Source organism: Leptonychotes weddellii, chromosome 14 (genome assembly GCF_054177405.1).
Source record: "Leptonychotes weddellii isolate Sample4059 chromosome 14, ASM5417740v2, whole genome shotgun sequence".
NCBI classification, from domain to species: Eukaryota; Metazoa; Chordata; class Mammalia; order Carnivora; family Phocidae; genus Leptonychotes; species Leptonychotes weddellii.
In genome coordinates this window covers 65,420,594-65,437,037 of record NC_138382.1, presented here as the reverse complement: position 1 = coordinate 65,437,037, position 16,444 = coordinate 65,420,594, and the positions used below count along the sequence as shown (strand labels likewise).

Genomic DNA, 16,444 nt, shown 5'->3' with positions numbered 1-16,444 from the left:
GCGATTCATTCTTGACCCAGTGCCACCACTGTGCTCCAAGACAGTGCCGTTAAAACCCATTTCCTCTGGCAATAAAATCTGGATGTAACTGCCCCAAGTAGTGCCACTTTGGTCCCCAGGGGGATTCTGCCTGATTCCTTCCAGCCTCTGGGGTGGCTGAATCTGATTGGTGAATTCTGAGTCACGTGCCCAAGTCCTAGCTGTGGTGGAAGCTGAGAAGGTACCTGGAAATTTTAGCCTCTTCGTGGGAGGTGGGCTGTGCCTCAGAGAGTGAAGCACCCTCTGACGTAGGGAAGGGATTCGTTCAGATACCAAACAGTTGCAAAGAATGCCAAATGCCAGCTTTAACCGGGAATGTCTACCCCCAAGCTTCTAGTCCTTCATGGTTCAACTCCGAGGCCACCTCCTCTGGGAAGCTTTCTTTGATTTCTCCAAGCATAAGTGTCAAAACACCTCATTAAAAAAACACGTCTGCCTGCCTGCCTGCCTGGTATCTGAGATATTTCTGTGCTCATCTCATCCCCACACCCCATGCCCCCATCATTATAAACTCTCCAAGGGCAGGAGCTGTGTTTATCCATTTCTGCATCCCCATATAGTGCCTGGTAGGAGCCCTGGATATTTGGTGGTGAATGAATGAATGAAAGTGTTGGTCGCATTCGACGGGCCTTTGTACCAGAGGTCCATGAAGGACTTGCACAGACTCTGCCTTACATAAGGGAGCCCTTTTTTCCTGGTGTGCACTTCTATAAATGGACTATGTCAGCATATTTGAAGAAAGGGGCATAGAGAATCAGAAAGCCCCATTGCAGAGGATAGTGGCGGATTGTAAGGGTACAAAGGAGAGACTGAGGGAGGCAGGACGACATATTTTGGAGGAGTAAATGAACTGGAGCAGGCACCAGAGAGGCAAGAGACGATTTAGAATCAGAGGACTTGAAAGGCCAGATTCCACCTCTCCCCCTCTCTTTGGGTTCACAGATTAGTAAACTGAGACAGGAGAAGCACACCTTACAAACCTCAGAGCTGAAACAGACCCAAATGCACTCATGCAGATGTGCCTTTCACATCTCCCATAGGTGGGTTTTTCCAAGGTCACTGAGGACAGGGTGATTTAATAGAAACAGCCAAGGCTTTGGAACCTGGAGTTCAGATCTCAGCTCTTTTGCTCACCAGCTATATGACCTTGGGACGTCCCTTTACCTCCCGGACCTCCTGATCTCAGTTTCTTCATCTGAAAAATGGGAATCATAATACCCATCTCACTGGATTATGGTTATGTATAATAGCTAACATAGGTACTTGCCTAGCACTAGGAGAATGCTTCATAAGCAGTATTAAGTCCAAGGTCACAACATAGGGTTTGATTTTTCCTTCTTTTCAGTCTTCTGCCTTTATTCAAAGTCATAAAACAGTAACTAAAATGTGATGGGAGAGGGAAAAAGGCAATTCGTGTGAAGGGTTAAAGACAGAAAGGAGAAAAGAGGCAGAAGAGGGAAGAACTAAGAAGAGAGAAGTTAGTGCCCAGAGACCCCACAAAAAAGTGCAGATGGGCAAGGAATACAGAGAATGGGGAATGTCTCACAAATTATAGGGAGGAAGCATTTGTAAGATTAAAGTCAGGATGAAGAGGAATGAAATGAGTGGAGAGATGAAAGAAAAAACAGCGAGGAGAGACAAGAAAGGTGAGGGGGGTGGGGAAGGGGGCTGCTTGAGTACCGGATCCCCGCAGAGGGGATGGCTCCCTGGAGGATCCAGGTAGGTGGGTCAGACAGAATCAGCCCAAGGCCAAAGGCTGCCATTGTTGTCTGAGGGCCTAGGTTCACAGACCAACTTGAATCTAGAAGGACTGGGGTAAAGAATTGGTGAACAGACCCCCTCCTCTGAATGGGGCAGAGGGTGTAGGAGCCCGTGGGAGCCAGAAGCAGACAGAGTAGTAGGTCTCTACCTCGCACCCTTTTCAGGAATTTCACACAGAGAACAGAAGCAGCCAAGTAGAGCTGCTCCAAGCTCGGAGTTGGGATCCAAAATACAAGCGCAAGAGTGGGCGGGCTTGCAGGGCGGCAGCTAGGGGGCCAGAGCTTCCTGGCCAGAGTCAATTTGGGGGCTAGAGCGTGGAGTGTGACACCCCTCAGTCTGTAAGCATTTAATGCAACCGCGGAGGCCTGGGTGGGGGAGAGAGGTGGGATCCTGGTGTCGGGGGATTGAATACGTGAGCTGTGGGCAAGTGGGTGAGGAGGGGGCTCTGAGATCCTAAGGAATTATTTCAGGGACGAGAAAAGGGTACAGGACTTGCTATTGAGCTTGTGGGGAGGGAGACAAAGTTAAGTCTTGGCCATCAAGAGGCGCCCCCTACCCCCAGGAGGGCGGGGCTTGGAGCCCGGCAGGGCGAAGGCGCGCCCCCAGGTGCAGCCCGAGGAGGGCTGAGCCAGGGGTGGGGTGAAGCTGGGCGAGCTGGGTTGAGCCTGGAGGAATTAGAGGAGGCGCGAGGGGTCCTTAAGTCTCGCGAATTTGGAGAGGGTGGTGTGGTGAGGGTGGCATTGGGGGATCCTGGGAAAGGAGAGGGGGCGACTGGGATTTGCACGAGGCCGGGCGGAGCCTCCGGAACGCCCGGGGTCTGCGGGGGGGAAGCCAGGGAGGGGGACGGGCGGCGGGGCCCGGGGAGGCGGTGCGGGGGGGCGGTCCAGGGCCGATCGGGAGGCGGAGCCGGGAGCTGGGGGCTGCTGGCGAGCGGCTCCCACGGCTCCTTAGCTCCGGCGTCCTGGTTAGCTCCGGCGTCCGCCGCCGCCGCCGCTTCCTCTTCCTCCTCCTTCACCGCCGCCGCCGCCGCCGCTCGCAGCACCGCAGCCCCTCCCGCCATGGCCGCCGCCGGCGCCCGGCGCAGCCCCGGGCCCAGCTCGGGGCTCCGGGGGCGGCGGAGGCTCGGCTTCCACCCGGCGCCGCCGCCGCCGCTGCTGCTGCTGTTCCTGTTCCTGCTGCCGCCGCGGCCGCTGCTGGCCGGCGCCACCGCCGCCGCCTCACGGGAGCCCGACAGCCCATGCCGGCTCAAGACCGTCACGGTGTCCACGCTGCCCGCCCTGCGGGAGAGCGACATCGGCTGGAGCGGCGCCCGCGCCGGGGCCGGGACTGGGACTGGGACCGGGGCCGGAGCCGCCGCCGCGTCCTCGGGCTCCGCGGGCTCCGCGGGCACCGCCGCCGAGTCGCGCCTCCTGCTCTTTGTGCGTAACGAGCTGCCGGGGCGCATCGCGGTGCAAGACGACCTGGACAACACCGAGCTGCCCTTCTTCACCCTGGGTAAGGCTGGGCGCCGGCACACGCGGGATCCCAAGGAGCCGGGAGCCCCTAAGTGAAACCGGACGGGTGGGGGTGCCCTGGGGATCCCCGCCCCGGGCTGCCCCGAGCGAGGTTGGGAGAGGGCAGCCGAGGGGCCCGGAGGGCGTACAGGTGGTTGGAAAGCAGTATGGGCAGGAGGTCCCCAAGAGTGCTTGGCGGGAGCTCGGGGGCGTGCCAACACTCCCGCAGTGGGGACCTGGCCCCCAGTGTCTCAGACCAGGCGTTGAGCTCTGCGGTGATCCATCCCCGACGCCGGAAAACCCAGATGGCTGAGTGTGCTCGAGCTGGGGACCCGGGTGGTCCAGCCGCCCGCGGCTGCTCGGGGCACGGTCACTGGCCGCCCGCGGTTACCGCCCCCTCACTCTCACCTCGGACTTGGAGGGTCCACTCTTCGCCATAGATTTCCTGGAGATTCGGAGTGGAGAAGCTCCGTGTGGCATCACCCAACCCTCATAAACTCGGTCTCCGTGTGGGTTGCGTGACCTTGGCCAAGTCGCTTCCCCTCTCTGGGCCTCAGTTTTGGCCATCTGTGAAATGGGGCTGGGGAGGATTGAGTGATTTCTGAGGAGTGGGCTTCTGAGCCCGAGGTCTCCACTTCCAGATTCTCTGCTTCTCTCCCCCACCCTCCTCGTCGCAGTCGCATTTCTAGCCCCCTCCCAGGGGAGAACATGTTTGTCCTCGCTGCTCACTCACTGGGCTAATAATAATAACTTAAAGGCGAGAACACGGAAGCGAAGAGGGAAAGGGTGGGGGTGGGGTGGGGGCTCAAATGGAAAAGTTAATCGGAAAGTTCGCCAGCAGCTTGCTGCCTGCTGGTTCCCAGAGCCAATCCCGGAGGAGTCGGCCCTTGCGAGGAGCTGTGGGAAGCGCGGCTGATTTCCCACCCCGGTAATTGATAGCTTAATTATCTCGGAGAGCGTTTACAAAAATGTTCCCCCTTAGCTCTCCCGCGCTCGCGGATCGCTCGCTCCCCTCCCCTTTTGGGGGCGCGGGGCGCGATTGGTTGTCGGAGTCTGGCCAACAACAGCGCCTGGAAGGCGCCGGGGGCTCGCCCGGAGACTCCCGAGCTCTTCTTCCCGGGATCCGTGCCTTCTCGGGATCCGGCTCGGCTCCGGCATCTCGTGGGTGAGGCGCCTTCGGGATCCCGGCTTGAACCTCCGAGGTTAACTCTTTGCTTGCCTGAGAAGCCCCAAAGACTAATCAATAGACTAGAAGCCACTCTCCGGGGAACCATACTATTTTTAAATGTATTTTTGTGACCCTCGCCCCCCCCTTCCCTTTCACGCTGGCCGCCTCCGGACATTTGAGGGAGTGCCAGGCCCACTTGTGGTCGCAGCTTCTGGCCCCGGGGCTCTCCCCAGCTGGCTGTAACCTGAGCTAGCTGAGCTTTCCGGGAGGCGCGGTGGGAGAGCGCCTCGCAGGTTCCCTGGGGACTTCCCGCGGCGGCGCGTCTAGCGTGCGACACACACTCTCTCTCAAGCACGCACGCACGGGCACACACATGCACACACACACCACTAGCTCTTCCCACGTGCACCTGTGGGCCTGCCCATTTCCAAGGAAGGGGATGAGGGTGGAGATGGGGTTCCTTAGGGCGAAAGGCTAACCTTGGGCTCAGGGCTAACTCCTACCGCCTCCTTGCAGGGAAGGGTCCTTCCGGAGCCACGAAAGGTTCCCTTAGACACCACTTCCAGTTCCACCCTTCCTCTTCCACCCGCGTGATCTCTCTACTCCGGGGTGTCCTGAGAGGTCAGGAGTGGGAATCTTCCTAAACGGCTGTTCAAATAAGGGCGTAAAGGGGGACATTCTTGGGTATGGCAGGACTTGGGAGCTAGGACCCCCAGAGCATTCCAATTCCCCGAGGATGTGGAGGGCCGGGTCCAGTTAGCTATAGGAGTCGCCGGAAGCTGGCAATCTCTGCCTTTTTAAACTTTGGCTTTCAAGAGGGAGTGGGTGCCTGGGAGCTGGGGCAAGCTGAGTGGGGAGCTGCGTGAGGAGCTGGAAGTCTTCAATCCCCCGGGGCTCCAGCTTCGGCTGGAGAGTCCCCTGGCGCCCGCCACTTGGAGCCTTCCGCCTTCTCTGACGCACAGCAGCTGAGCCTGGCGGCTGGGGACTGCCTGCTGAGGAGTGGGGGGTTGCTGTCCCCCTTGGCAGCTCTGAGCCCTTTGGAAGCGTGTAGGGAATTGTGTCCCGCCTCCTTCTTCTCCCCCCAGCGCCCTGGACTGGCAGCTCAAGGCGCTCCCTCCAGGGATTTGGCTAGCGAGGTAGTCACCAGATGGCCGAGTATAGCAGGAGCTGTGTAGGGAGACGTGGGTTTTTTATTTGTGTTGGTCTTCCACTGTTTGCACGTAAACATGGAGTGCACAATGAGCTCTGGGAGGGCCAGGCTGGCTGCAAAGGAGGGCTGGTGTGTGTGTTGGGGGGTGGGGGTGGGTGGGTACTATGAGTCATTTATGGCTTTATCTTTCCCAAGGTCCCAGGGTAGCTGCATCTCATCATTTTATCCCCAGACCTTTGAAACAGCCTTGCCTAGTGTTTGTCTCCGGTGTGTTGAGCGAGTCTTTCACTACTTCCTGGCCAGTTCAAGGGATTTGGAGATGGCACGCTCCGCAGTTGCCTATGCAGTCCGTAAATGCCAAATCCTGCCAATAATGTGGTGTGTGGAGCCACCACTAGGGGGTGATAGTGTCTGCCAAAGCCCTCGGGCCATGCTTTGGGTTGTGGACCCAGAGTTGGTAGTTTGAAAATGTCCGTGGCAGTAAAGGGTGGGGGCGGGGGGGTGAACAAACACATAAAAGATAGAATTCCCGTTTTACTGTCTGTCTAGTTGGGGGACCTCAAGGTTATTTTGCATGCGTTGCCTACCATCCGCATTCACCAAAGTCACCTACCTGCATACCTGGCCCTATCTCCCTCCATTCTGCCTCTCTTGTTTGAGTTATTGGCTCTATTATTGATAATGCCTGCTCATATTTCTCCTCTCCCATCATGTTCCAGCCTGCTTTATGTAGATGGAAGTTTACACCAGAGCTGAAATTTCCCCCAAGTTTCGGTGTCTGGGCCTCTTTTTAGATTCTGATCATAAGTCAATGGCACTGACAAAGTGAATTTCCTTTAAAGTGATCAAGGGATAGCAAATAGTTACTGAATCTTTAATGAGGTGCTAAGAGGTTTACTCTTGTGTTTTATTATTAATTCACATAAACTATATGAAGTGGGCATTTCTGTTCTTCCCATTTTACAAATTAAGGAATCATTTTTGGAGAGGCCAGGTGCCTAGTTCAAGGTCACACGGTGGGGAAATGGCAGACCTGGCGCTGGAATCTCGTTCTACCAGATAGCTACGTTCTTGGTAGTTGCATATTGGCAAATAAGCTCTGGCATACATATGGTTACATTTAGGTAGGGCATGGGGCGGGGTCCTGGAGAGAAATACACCAATCATCAACATGAGGAGAACATTTCTCAAAGGAACTTCAGCTACACTCGGGTGCTAAAATACGAGAGTCTGAAAGTAAGGCATGACCTTCGATGACCCTGCCAGCTCAAAGTTCATGACTCATGGGATGTCAGGGGGCATTCTATGTCATGGTGCCAATGAGTGATGGAGATTACACATTCTGTCACATCAGGGAGGGGACACATCTCTGTAGATTCAGAGAAGGCTGGGGAAACTTCCAAAAAGGGAAAAAAAAATTGAGTGATGCCTTAGGATGGGTGGCGGAGAGGTTAGAGGCTCCAATGCAGTTTGGGAATTTCGTGTTGGTTAGGATCTGGGAATCTCAGCTGTGGCCCACTGTGACCTTGAACAAGTCATTTATCCCCAGAGCTTCAGTTCTTTGTGCTGTAATGTGAGTGGGTAGAGAAGCCCTAAAATAATCCTTCGGTGTAGAGATTCTATGAACTTGAAGTGCCCTGATGCACTCTCTTACTCTGACTAGCTCCTCTCGCTTCTTACTGTCTCCTTCCTTTTGCTGGTAACACAGGGTGTTGGGAAGGACTGATTGAAAAGAAAGAATTTGTGCAGGAGCAACTGCTGGTACAGGGCTTCAGAGGTGAACCTGCACATCACTCAGTCCTCATTTGCCCCCAGGCAGCCATGGAGTCTGCTTGTGGATTTAGCTTTCATGCCCACAGGTAGGGAAATGGCATCCTTCTTCCTGCGCTTGACAATGGCCGGGCTGGACTGTTTACCACCAGCCTTGATTCAGCAAAAGGGGGAAAAAAAGAGATAAAATGGAGTAAGCACTTATTGTCAACATTTCTTTCTTTTTTTTAAAAAAAGATTTTATTTATTTATTTGACAGAGAGAGACACAGCGAGAGAGGGAACATAAGCAGAGCGGAGTGGGAGAGGGAAAAGCAGGCTCCCCATGGAGCAGTGAGCCCGATGCGGGGCTGGATCCCAGGACCCTGGGATTATGACCTGAGCCAAAGGCAAATGCTTAACTACTGAGCCACCCTGGCACCCTGTCTTTTCTTTCTAAATTGCCTTGGCATATATATCCCACAGGTAAGGCGTGTGCTGTGTATTTGGGGGAGGGCACATAGAGAAGGATAGCCCATCCAGTAGTATGTCTAAATGCATTTGCATGAGTAGATCTGTAGATCTGGTCTGCAAAGATTCCTTAAAATACAAACAAAAATGGAGACCAAAAGAGAAAAGCCTCCGGAAGGAATGAGGATTCAGGCACCAAATCAGAAGGGTTGCGATAAGCAGGGAGTTTAGCCTACGAAGGACAGTTCAGAAAGGGCGGGAGCAGCTGCCTACGAATGTCAATGGGGAATGAGGAATGTGCTTTTTTCTGTCTGGTTCCAAAGGTGCAAATGCTAGGGGGATGGAGTTCAGCCCCCACAGGGGTTTGGTTCCCAGGGAGCCGTCCAGAACTCAGCATCCTGACCCCTAATGATTATAGGATTTGTGTTGGAGGAAGCCTTCCAACAGAGACCACACAGCTATCTGGCAGGCATTTGGAGAAAGAGCCCAAGCCCTGGGAGACAGTGAGGCTATTTGCCCTTTTTGGTTTCTGGCTTGATTCTGAAGGTTGATGCCAGTGATTAACAGGGAGGAAAAACAACAACCAGATACAGATAGTAGTAATCTGGGTCTTCTGTAGGGATTTCTGACTACAGAATATTCGTTAAAACCAACCCCAGTGTTCTTTTCTGTATGGGCCAGAGAGAGAAAGAGAGATTGTGCGGTGGATAAGAGAGAGAATTTGATATCTTCAAACAAAGCTAGGTTTAAAAAATATGTATGTTATTTTCTCAGTTGGGCATCAGGTCCCTTATCACTAAATAAAATATTTGAGTGGCACTTAGACTTCGGGGTCCCATCCTGCTGTGATGGTCCAGGTTTCGGGGATATTGTAAATAAGGGTCCCAGTCAGGGGGGTCTCTGATTTGAGTCTTCCTCTTTCCACTCCCATCCCCAGCCTTTTGCCAGCTCAAACCTGATGATACATATTTAAGAATCAGGGCAGATAGAGATGCATTGTTTGCCCTCAGAAAGTACCAAGTTACTGAGAGGGCAGTGGGGCAGGGAGAGAGGTGGATTCCTTTCGGCCGTGTTACGGAGGCTCAAGTTCGGTCAAGGCCAGCCAGATTGGCTGTTTCTGGGGGTCAGTGACACCAGCTGAGATAGCACAGCTCTGCAGGCTTGGGTGTGACCCAGAGCTTGATGTTTTCCTGAACTGGGCCCTCAGGCTGCAAGAGCGTTCTATAATTTTAATTTACAGCAGGTTCGGCAGGTTTGAAATGGCCTCTGGCAAGCAAAATCTCCTGCTTCTCACTTCCTTGCTTTGCTGTAAATTTGGCCTTGGCTGCCCTAGGACGGTGTGAACACGTGGGCTTCAGGGAGAGAGGGATGGGGAGTGACAGTGACTTCTTTGGGTGAAGTCATGAAAACTTTGACCATGACCATCAGTGCTGATGGGCTCACCGCCTCACAACATCTCAGAGCACACAGTATTTTTTATGGGAACATGGGGGCCCAGACTGGGGAAGAAACTTACTTGAGGACCAGCAGTTCAGACTTGAACCCAGTGGTCCTGGGTCCCACTCTGTGCTTCTTCCCATTACCCTGGACCTCGAACACTTGGCTCTGGGTTTAAATACATCTCAGTGTCTGAAACTGGGCTGATCATCATCAAGCGCACCACTCTCTCCTCTCCCTGCAACAAAAACAAACCAAACCCCTCCCCCCAAATACTGAAAATCTACGGAGAAAAATATCCCCAGGGAAACGGAATTTGTTCTCCTGCCCAAGTACCCAGCTGGTTGGCTCCCATCTCTCCGGAGAACCGGAGCTGATAGGTTTTTGTTCTGGGGGAGGAAGCCTCATCGCTTTTTACTCCAGCTGCCTTTGGGGGTGAGCAGAAGAAGCCTGCTCTTTTCCAGGAAAGGAACGAAAGTCGGATTTAACCTTGACGTGGAGCAGCATTCCGGGGATGCTTTCTTTGCAGAGCTCATGCTTTCCCAAGTTCTCTCACTGACCAGCTAGTGGCAACAGAAGATTAACTATAGTGAGAGAGAGAGAGAGAGAGAGAGAGAGCGCGCGTGAGTGAGAGAGCTAGTTTCTCTCCCTCCCAGCAGAGCTTGCAGCCTTTCTGCCCTGGAAGGAGGCAGGCAGCCGGGCTTGGCCAGGCCTCCTCTCCTCTCCATTGCTAGCGCTCGAGTTTCTCTGGCTCTCTGCTGCTGTCTGTAGCTCTCCGGGACGGCAGCCCCCATAAAGACTTCCCTTTGGGTTGGAAGGGGGATGGGTGGTGACTACACAACGTGAGACTCAGGACTGAGACCTCTGTAGCTTCCCTGCTGGCGGGCTAAAACGCGCAAGCAGCCCCGTCGGTGAGTCCAACTTTGACGAGGCTGCTGCAGGCTATGCCCTGTCTGGGTTTTCACCTGAAGGGGAACCATGACTCCAGCCCCACTGTCAAAGCCCCTGGCAGGCTCAGACCTCAATGCTTCTCTCAACTACAATTTTAGCAGTCAACTCAATGGCCTGTTCACCTCCACTCTTATCCTGTCTACTCTACCATCCATACTTGCAGCCAGAGTGATTTCATTAAAAGCCCAAATCTGATCATGGCTGTTCTCTCCTAAAGCACTTCACTGGTTCCTCACAGTTCTTAGTATGGAGTTCAAGCTTCTTACTGTGGTCCAAGTCCAAGATCATACTCTGCCCAGAGTGCCCTATCGTAAGAACCCTCCCTTTTGGTTTGGTAGTTTTGTTCCACCACTCCCCTGGGAAGATTCCTTCTTACCTTTCAAGGCTGAATTTGTTTTTTCTTTTCTTTTTTTTTTTAAAGAATTTATTTAAGGGAGAGAGAATGAGCAGTGAGGAGGGGCAGAGGGAGAGGGAGAAGCAGACTTCCCGCTGAGCAGGAAGCCTGATGCGGGGCTCGATCCTAGGACCCCGGGATCATGACCTGAGCAGAAGGCAGCCGCTTAACCTACTGAGTGACCCAGGTGTCCCTCAAGACTGAATTTAAATGTCACCTTATCTTTGCAGCCTTTCCTGACCTCCCACTGGAGTTGCCCACTTGAGCCTTGGCGCCCACTATCAATATAAAGGAAGACTCTAACAATGACTAGACCCTTAAGTGAGCACCTACAGTGTGCTAAGCACTGTCCCAGGTGCTTAGGATATAACAGAGAACAAAAGATATAGATTCTTGTATTCAGATAGCTCATTTGTAGAAGTGAGTGAGTGTGTGGATGGGTGGGTGGTGAGCAGAGGATAATAACAATGCACATGATAAATAAGAAAATTATGTAGTATGTGAGGATTTGATAAATTCTATGAACAAAAGAAAATTAAATACAAGGGAAATTTTGGAAATGAGATGGGTTTTCATATTAAGTAGAGCAGAGCGAGAGGAGCTTCTTGAGAATGAGGGGGTAGAACCAAGACTTGAAAGTAATGAAGGAGTTAGCCAAGCAGATATCTAGGAGAAGAGCATTCCAGGCAGAGCACTACGCTGGAGCACATCTGGAATGCCCAGGGCCAGTGCATCCAGAGTGGAGTGAGAAGGGAGAGGCAGGACAGGACAGGGGAGGACGTGGGGAGGCACCCAGGGCCATACAGACCGCTGCTGGGGTTTTTGCTTTCACTGTGAGTGAAGTGGAGAGCCAGGCAGGATTTTAAGCAGAAGAGTATCAACATCTAACTTATGCTTGGAAAGACTTACTTAGGCTTCTCTGGACAGGAGCAAAGATGGAAGCAGGCAGGTCTGTAGGAGTCTGTTCAGGGATGATGGTGGCTTGGCCTACAGCGAGAGTCCCTACTGGGCAAACCTGGAGAGGTGCTGGAATTCCACTCATCCGTCTTAACATCTGAGCTGGAACACCATCTGTTCCGTAGAGTTTTCCCTCTTCTGAGCTCCCATAGTCATTCCTTCTACCTTCTCCTAGCTCCCTATTATTCTGGGGCTGTCGATAGGATGAGGAATGTGGTCAGTCTGATTGGAGGAAAGTGTGCTGGGTTTAGGAAAGACCTCCTCTTGAGAATCATGAAAGCCAGATTAGGGATTGGAATCTTTGCATGATGGCAAACAGAGAGGCGTTGAATGTTGTGGGGAAGACGATACGCCATGGTTTGGGGATCACCAAATGTAATAATCTAGGGCATTATCAAAACAAAACCCTTCTATGTAAAGATGGGGAAATCGAGGCACATAGCAAGGCAGCGATGAAGCAAAAACCAGATCTCAGTCTACTGACTCTTGGTCAAGTGTGTCTTCCTCCCACCTTGGGGAAGGGCAGCTGGGCCACCGGGGGGGGGGGGGGCGGAACCTGGTGTTCCAGATGTTATCATTCTGGCATGAAGCAGGCCATGAGAACGTCTGTTGGACATTTACTGTGCCCCCAGGTGTCACACTGGTATGACTGCTATCTCATTTCATCCTCTCCACGGTGCTGAAAGACCAGATTCACCCCATGTTTTAGGTGAGCGCTGAGGCTCAGAGAAGTTAAGGAACATGCCCAAGACACACAGCTGTTACGCGGCTGGACTGGGTCCAAACCCAGGTCTGCCTGGTTCTAAACCCTGTGCTCTCTCGCCTCCCAGGCTGCACAGGACTAGGAGTGCTCCTGAGTTTTCATCTCTTCGACAACCTCTCTTACTTTTTATCTCTTCCTGTTCTCATTACCAAGAAGTTGCAGACGTTTCTTTATTGGAACTTCGGTGTGACAGCCTCACAGACCCAAGGGACTGAGCACCTTGTGTTTGCGCTGCCAGGAGCTGACTCAGCATCTCCCCCGGCCCTTTCGCTCGGTGCCACTTTGCCAAGAGAGCACCAGGCCTTGTCTCATTTTCTCTAGATGCCACTCATTATCCCTGGACTACTCGACAAGCAAATACCTACACTTCTATGCCTTCATGACTCCCCCCTTTCTCTCCTTCCTCCTCCCCTCTTTCCTTATTCCTCTCCCTTCTTCCTTTTCCACTCTTCTTCTCCCAGGGCTTAGGGAATTCCCTCCTTATGCTGGGCACAGTGTCATACTGGGGGAACCTGTTATCTAGTCCTTTTAGGCACATGGGAAAGCTCTACCTTCTCTTTCCAGAAATTGACCGGGAATCCGTTGTCAGACCCACAGCCCGCTTTTGACCAGGTGCACTTCCTTGGCACTCTTCCTCTCCACCCCAAGTTGAGTTTTGTCCACCTAGCACTTCTTCTTCTTCTTCTTCTTTTTTAAGATTTTATTTATTTATTTGAGAGAGCATGAGCAAGAGAAAGCACAGGAGCTGGGGAGAGGGGCAGAGGGAGGGGGAGAAGCAGATCCCCTGCTAAGCAGGGAGCCAATGTGGGGCTCAATCCCAGGACCCTGAGATCATGACCTGAGCTGAAGGCAGACAGTTAAACCCTGAGCCACCCAGGTGCCCCACCACCCAGGTGCCCCACCACCTAGCGCATCTTAGCAGACTCGTGCAGTTTTTATGTTCCCTTGTTGAGAATGGAAGTTACATGACATTATCTATACATATGGGACATATATAATAATCGGTGATCTTTAGATATATTAGAATGCTGTAAAAATCCAAATAGTGTATCCTTTTCCTAGAATATTAGAACCGAGTAAAATAAAACCTCTGAGATCCAGCTCAACTCTCTCATTTACCGAGCAAAGAGAAGTACATTTTCCAAGGTCCCAGAGCGAATGCAGAGCAAAATCCAGGCTCCAGCCCAGTTCCTCTGATTGGGAGGCAGTGTGCTGGAGGGTGGGGGTGGGGGGTGGGGGGGACATGTGCCAGCTCTAAAGACCCCCAGTCCCCCCGGATCAAGTCCTGGACGCACTATTTCTTCACTGCAGTGACATCTGTATGTCACCTCCCGGAGCCTGTTTGCTCATCGGTAAAGTGAAGACGAGATAATAATCACTTCTCTGGGTTGCTGTGATCATTATTTTTGGAGAGCCCTCTATAAACTAGATTTTTGTCAGTGCCTAGCATCGTGCTCAGTCTACTGACACTGAGCCTCTGATCCTCACGGAGCCGGTGTGTGCCAAGCACCAGAGTACAGGGTCTGGAGGGGTTTTTGCTCTATGCCTCTTAGCCACCTGGAATCCTTTTTTGGAAGGAGGTAGAGGTATGAATAAATAACAAATGCAAACTCCTTTTCCCTTGCCCCTCCCACTCCAGCAGGCTATGTTTACACCTCTCCCTGTCCGCCCTTCTCCCTCCAGTGAGGCAAGAAAGAATGAAATTGACCATTGATCTCTGCTCCTTCTCCAGAAGCAGGGGGAAGCCAGGAACTCCAGGGTTGTCTGAGGACAGCTTGGACAGAGAGGCTCTTAGATCCGAAGTCTGAGGCAGGTGGGTGTCGGAGGAGGCAGTCAGGGCAGAATGTTCTCCCTTCTGGTGGTGGCTGGCTGACAAAGCCTTGCTCTCAAGCACCGGGGAAAGTCACGAGTGGCTTTGCAAGCAGCCGAAAAGGGAAGGAACATTTCCATTAGCAGAATCAGCAGTGAAGAGATTTCCAGTCACAGTAATAGCTGCATTTGGGGGAATCATTTCAGTAGGGACTGTGGGTGGAGGACTGAGGGGGTGGGTGACAAGGAAAGTCACAGAGACGTCTGGTCTACCCACACCGAGCTGAGAGCCAGTGCCCAAGGAGAAACAGGTGCCGGACGCAGAATGACTGGGAGTTGGGCTGGTGGTTGTGCGAACATTCCGGACCTTCCACATCCCTCCAGGTGCACAGAGCTCCCTCCTCAGGAGTCGCCACGGGAGGCTTCACGCTCACACTACACGGCCTTTGGTCTGATTACTTGGATTACTCTTTTCAAGATTTCAGAGCCAGGAGCAGCTTCCTAGGCTCTTGGGATTTGTAGGAGGGAAAATTCCTAGATTATTTAGCCCAGTTTTCCCTACAGTTAACTACTCATTGGAATCACTTTGGAACCCAGTCTCTTGCTCCTAGCCTCACTGAGGCACCCAGAGGGGCCTGGGAATCTATATCTTAACAATGGTACCAATTCCTTAGTATGTCCCTCAAGGACCTGCGTCAGTGGCCCCTGGATACCTTTTCAGCCTCACCTCCTGACATTCCCCATGGCACTTGATGGTCTAGCCTCACTGACAACTTGCAGATTTCTGAGGGTGCTGGGAACATTCCCCCCACCTGACCCTGGAGTGGAAACGCTATTCTCTCTGCGTACAGTGCTTTTCCTGTCCCTGATTCACGGCCAACACCTAGCCTTAACTCTGCTACTACCTCCTCTGAGTAATCTCTCTCCTCCAAGGCTTAGATAGAGATTTTTCCCCCCATAAATGCTCATACCCCCCTCTTAGGGTTGCCATACTTTGTAAATAAAAATAGAAACAAAAAATAAAATACAGGATGCCCAGTTAAACTTGAATTTCAGACAACGAATACTTGCTTAGTAGAATTATGTCCCATGCAGTATTTGGGATATAGTTGTATTTAAGATGACTCTCTGATGATCAGAAATTCAAATTTAACTGGGCATCCTGTATTTTATCTGGCAAGCTCCAGGGACCCTGTGTTTCTCTGTCTCCAGTCAGGGATCACACCACCACTGCGTGATTAGCTCCCCAAACCTCTTCCCACATTTCCCCCATCTCAGGAGATCAGACTTCCATCCTGCCAATTACTCAAGCGAAGGAGTCATCCCTGAAATTTCCTTTCTCTTGCCCCTCATTCTCTCTTTCAGCCAACCTTGTTGGTTTTACTCCTAAAATGGCTCTCAGTATGATTCACCTGTAATCTTCTACTGCCATAATCTTTATCCTAGCCACCATCCTTGCTCACGAGGGCTGTGATATCCATCTCTTGTCTTCCTGCTGCATCTCTGTCCCCATCCTTTATACTACATGGCATTCAGCACATGGGCCAACCCCAGCTTGCTGCCCACTTTTGTACAGCCTGTGAGCCTGTTTATTTATTTATTTAAATAGGTGAAAAGAATCCAAAGGAAAATAACCTTTTGTGATATGTGACAATTACCTGGAATTCAAACATCAGTATCCATAAATAAAGATTTATTGGAACACGGCCACACTCATCCGCGGGCGTATGCATTGTCTCTGGTTGCTTTTGCTTTACAACAGCAGAGCTGTTGTAGCAACAGTGAGTATCTGGCCCACAATGCTTAAAATATTTACTAACTGTCCCTTTATAGAAAACGTTTGCCAACCTTGGTATATTCAGTAGCCAGAGTGATCGTTTCCCCAAAAAAGGAAGTTAGATCTCGTCACTCTTTGATATTTAAAACCTTTAATTGTTTCTCATTTCTCTTAAAAACAAATCTTAATTCCTTTTCAGAGTCTAGAAAATCCTAAAAAGTTTGCCACCTTCTCTGAGTTCATCTTCCATTTTCTCCTTTGCTCTCAAAACTGAAATATCACCTCCTCCGAGTCTTCCCTGACCAAAGTAGCACCCTGGTCCACCCTCCCTTCATAGTTTTCTGTTCCATTCATTTTGAAAAACCTTTATGTCATGGCTCATCTCTTAGGACCGTGCCTTGTTCATCCTTTTACTCCCTGAACCGTGTAGCACAGGACACTGCATACAGTAGGTGCTGAGTGGATATTTTCTGACCAAATGAAGGAACATGGACAACTGTAGGAGTGATAGTCGGTGAACAGCTCC

At 51.9% G+C, this 16,444-nt stretch overlaps 1 protein-coding gene across 4 annotated transcripts in view; it reads left to right on the top strand.

Moving 5' to 3' along the window:
• Positions 1 to 2,838: 2,838 nt before the first annotated feature.
• ASTN2 (astrotactin 2) overlaps positions 2,839 to 16,444 on the top strand; it is an 837,042-nt gene continuing 823,436 nt past the window's right edge. For 2 of the 4 annotated variants that reach the window (XM_081803478.1, XM_081803479.1), the window contains exon 1: positions 2,839 to 3,294. In XM_081803478.1, the coding sequence (XP_081659604.1) occupies positions 2,859 to 3,294 (436 nt within the window). In that variant the 5' untranslated portion in view covers positions 2,839 to 2,858. The remainder of the gene's footprint in view (positions 3,295 to 16,444) is intronic. The other 2 variants (XM_081803480.1, XM_081803477.1) reach the window with 1 other exon arrangement.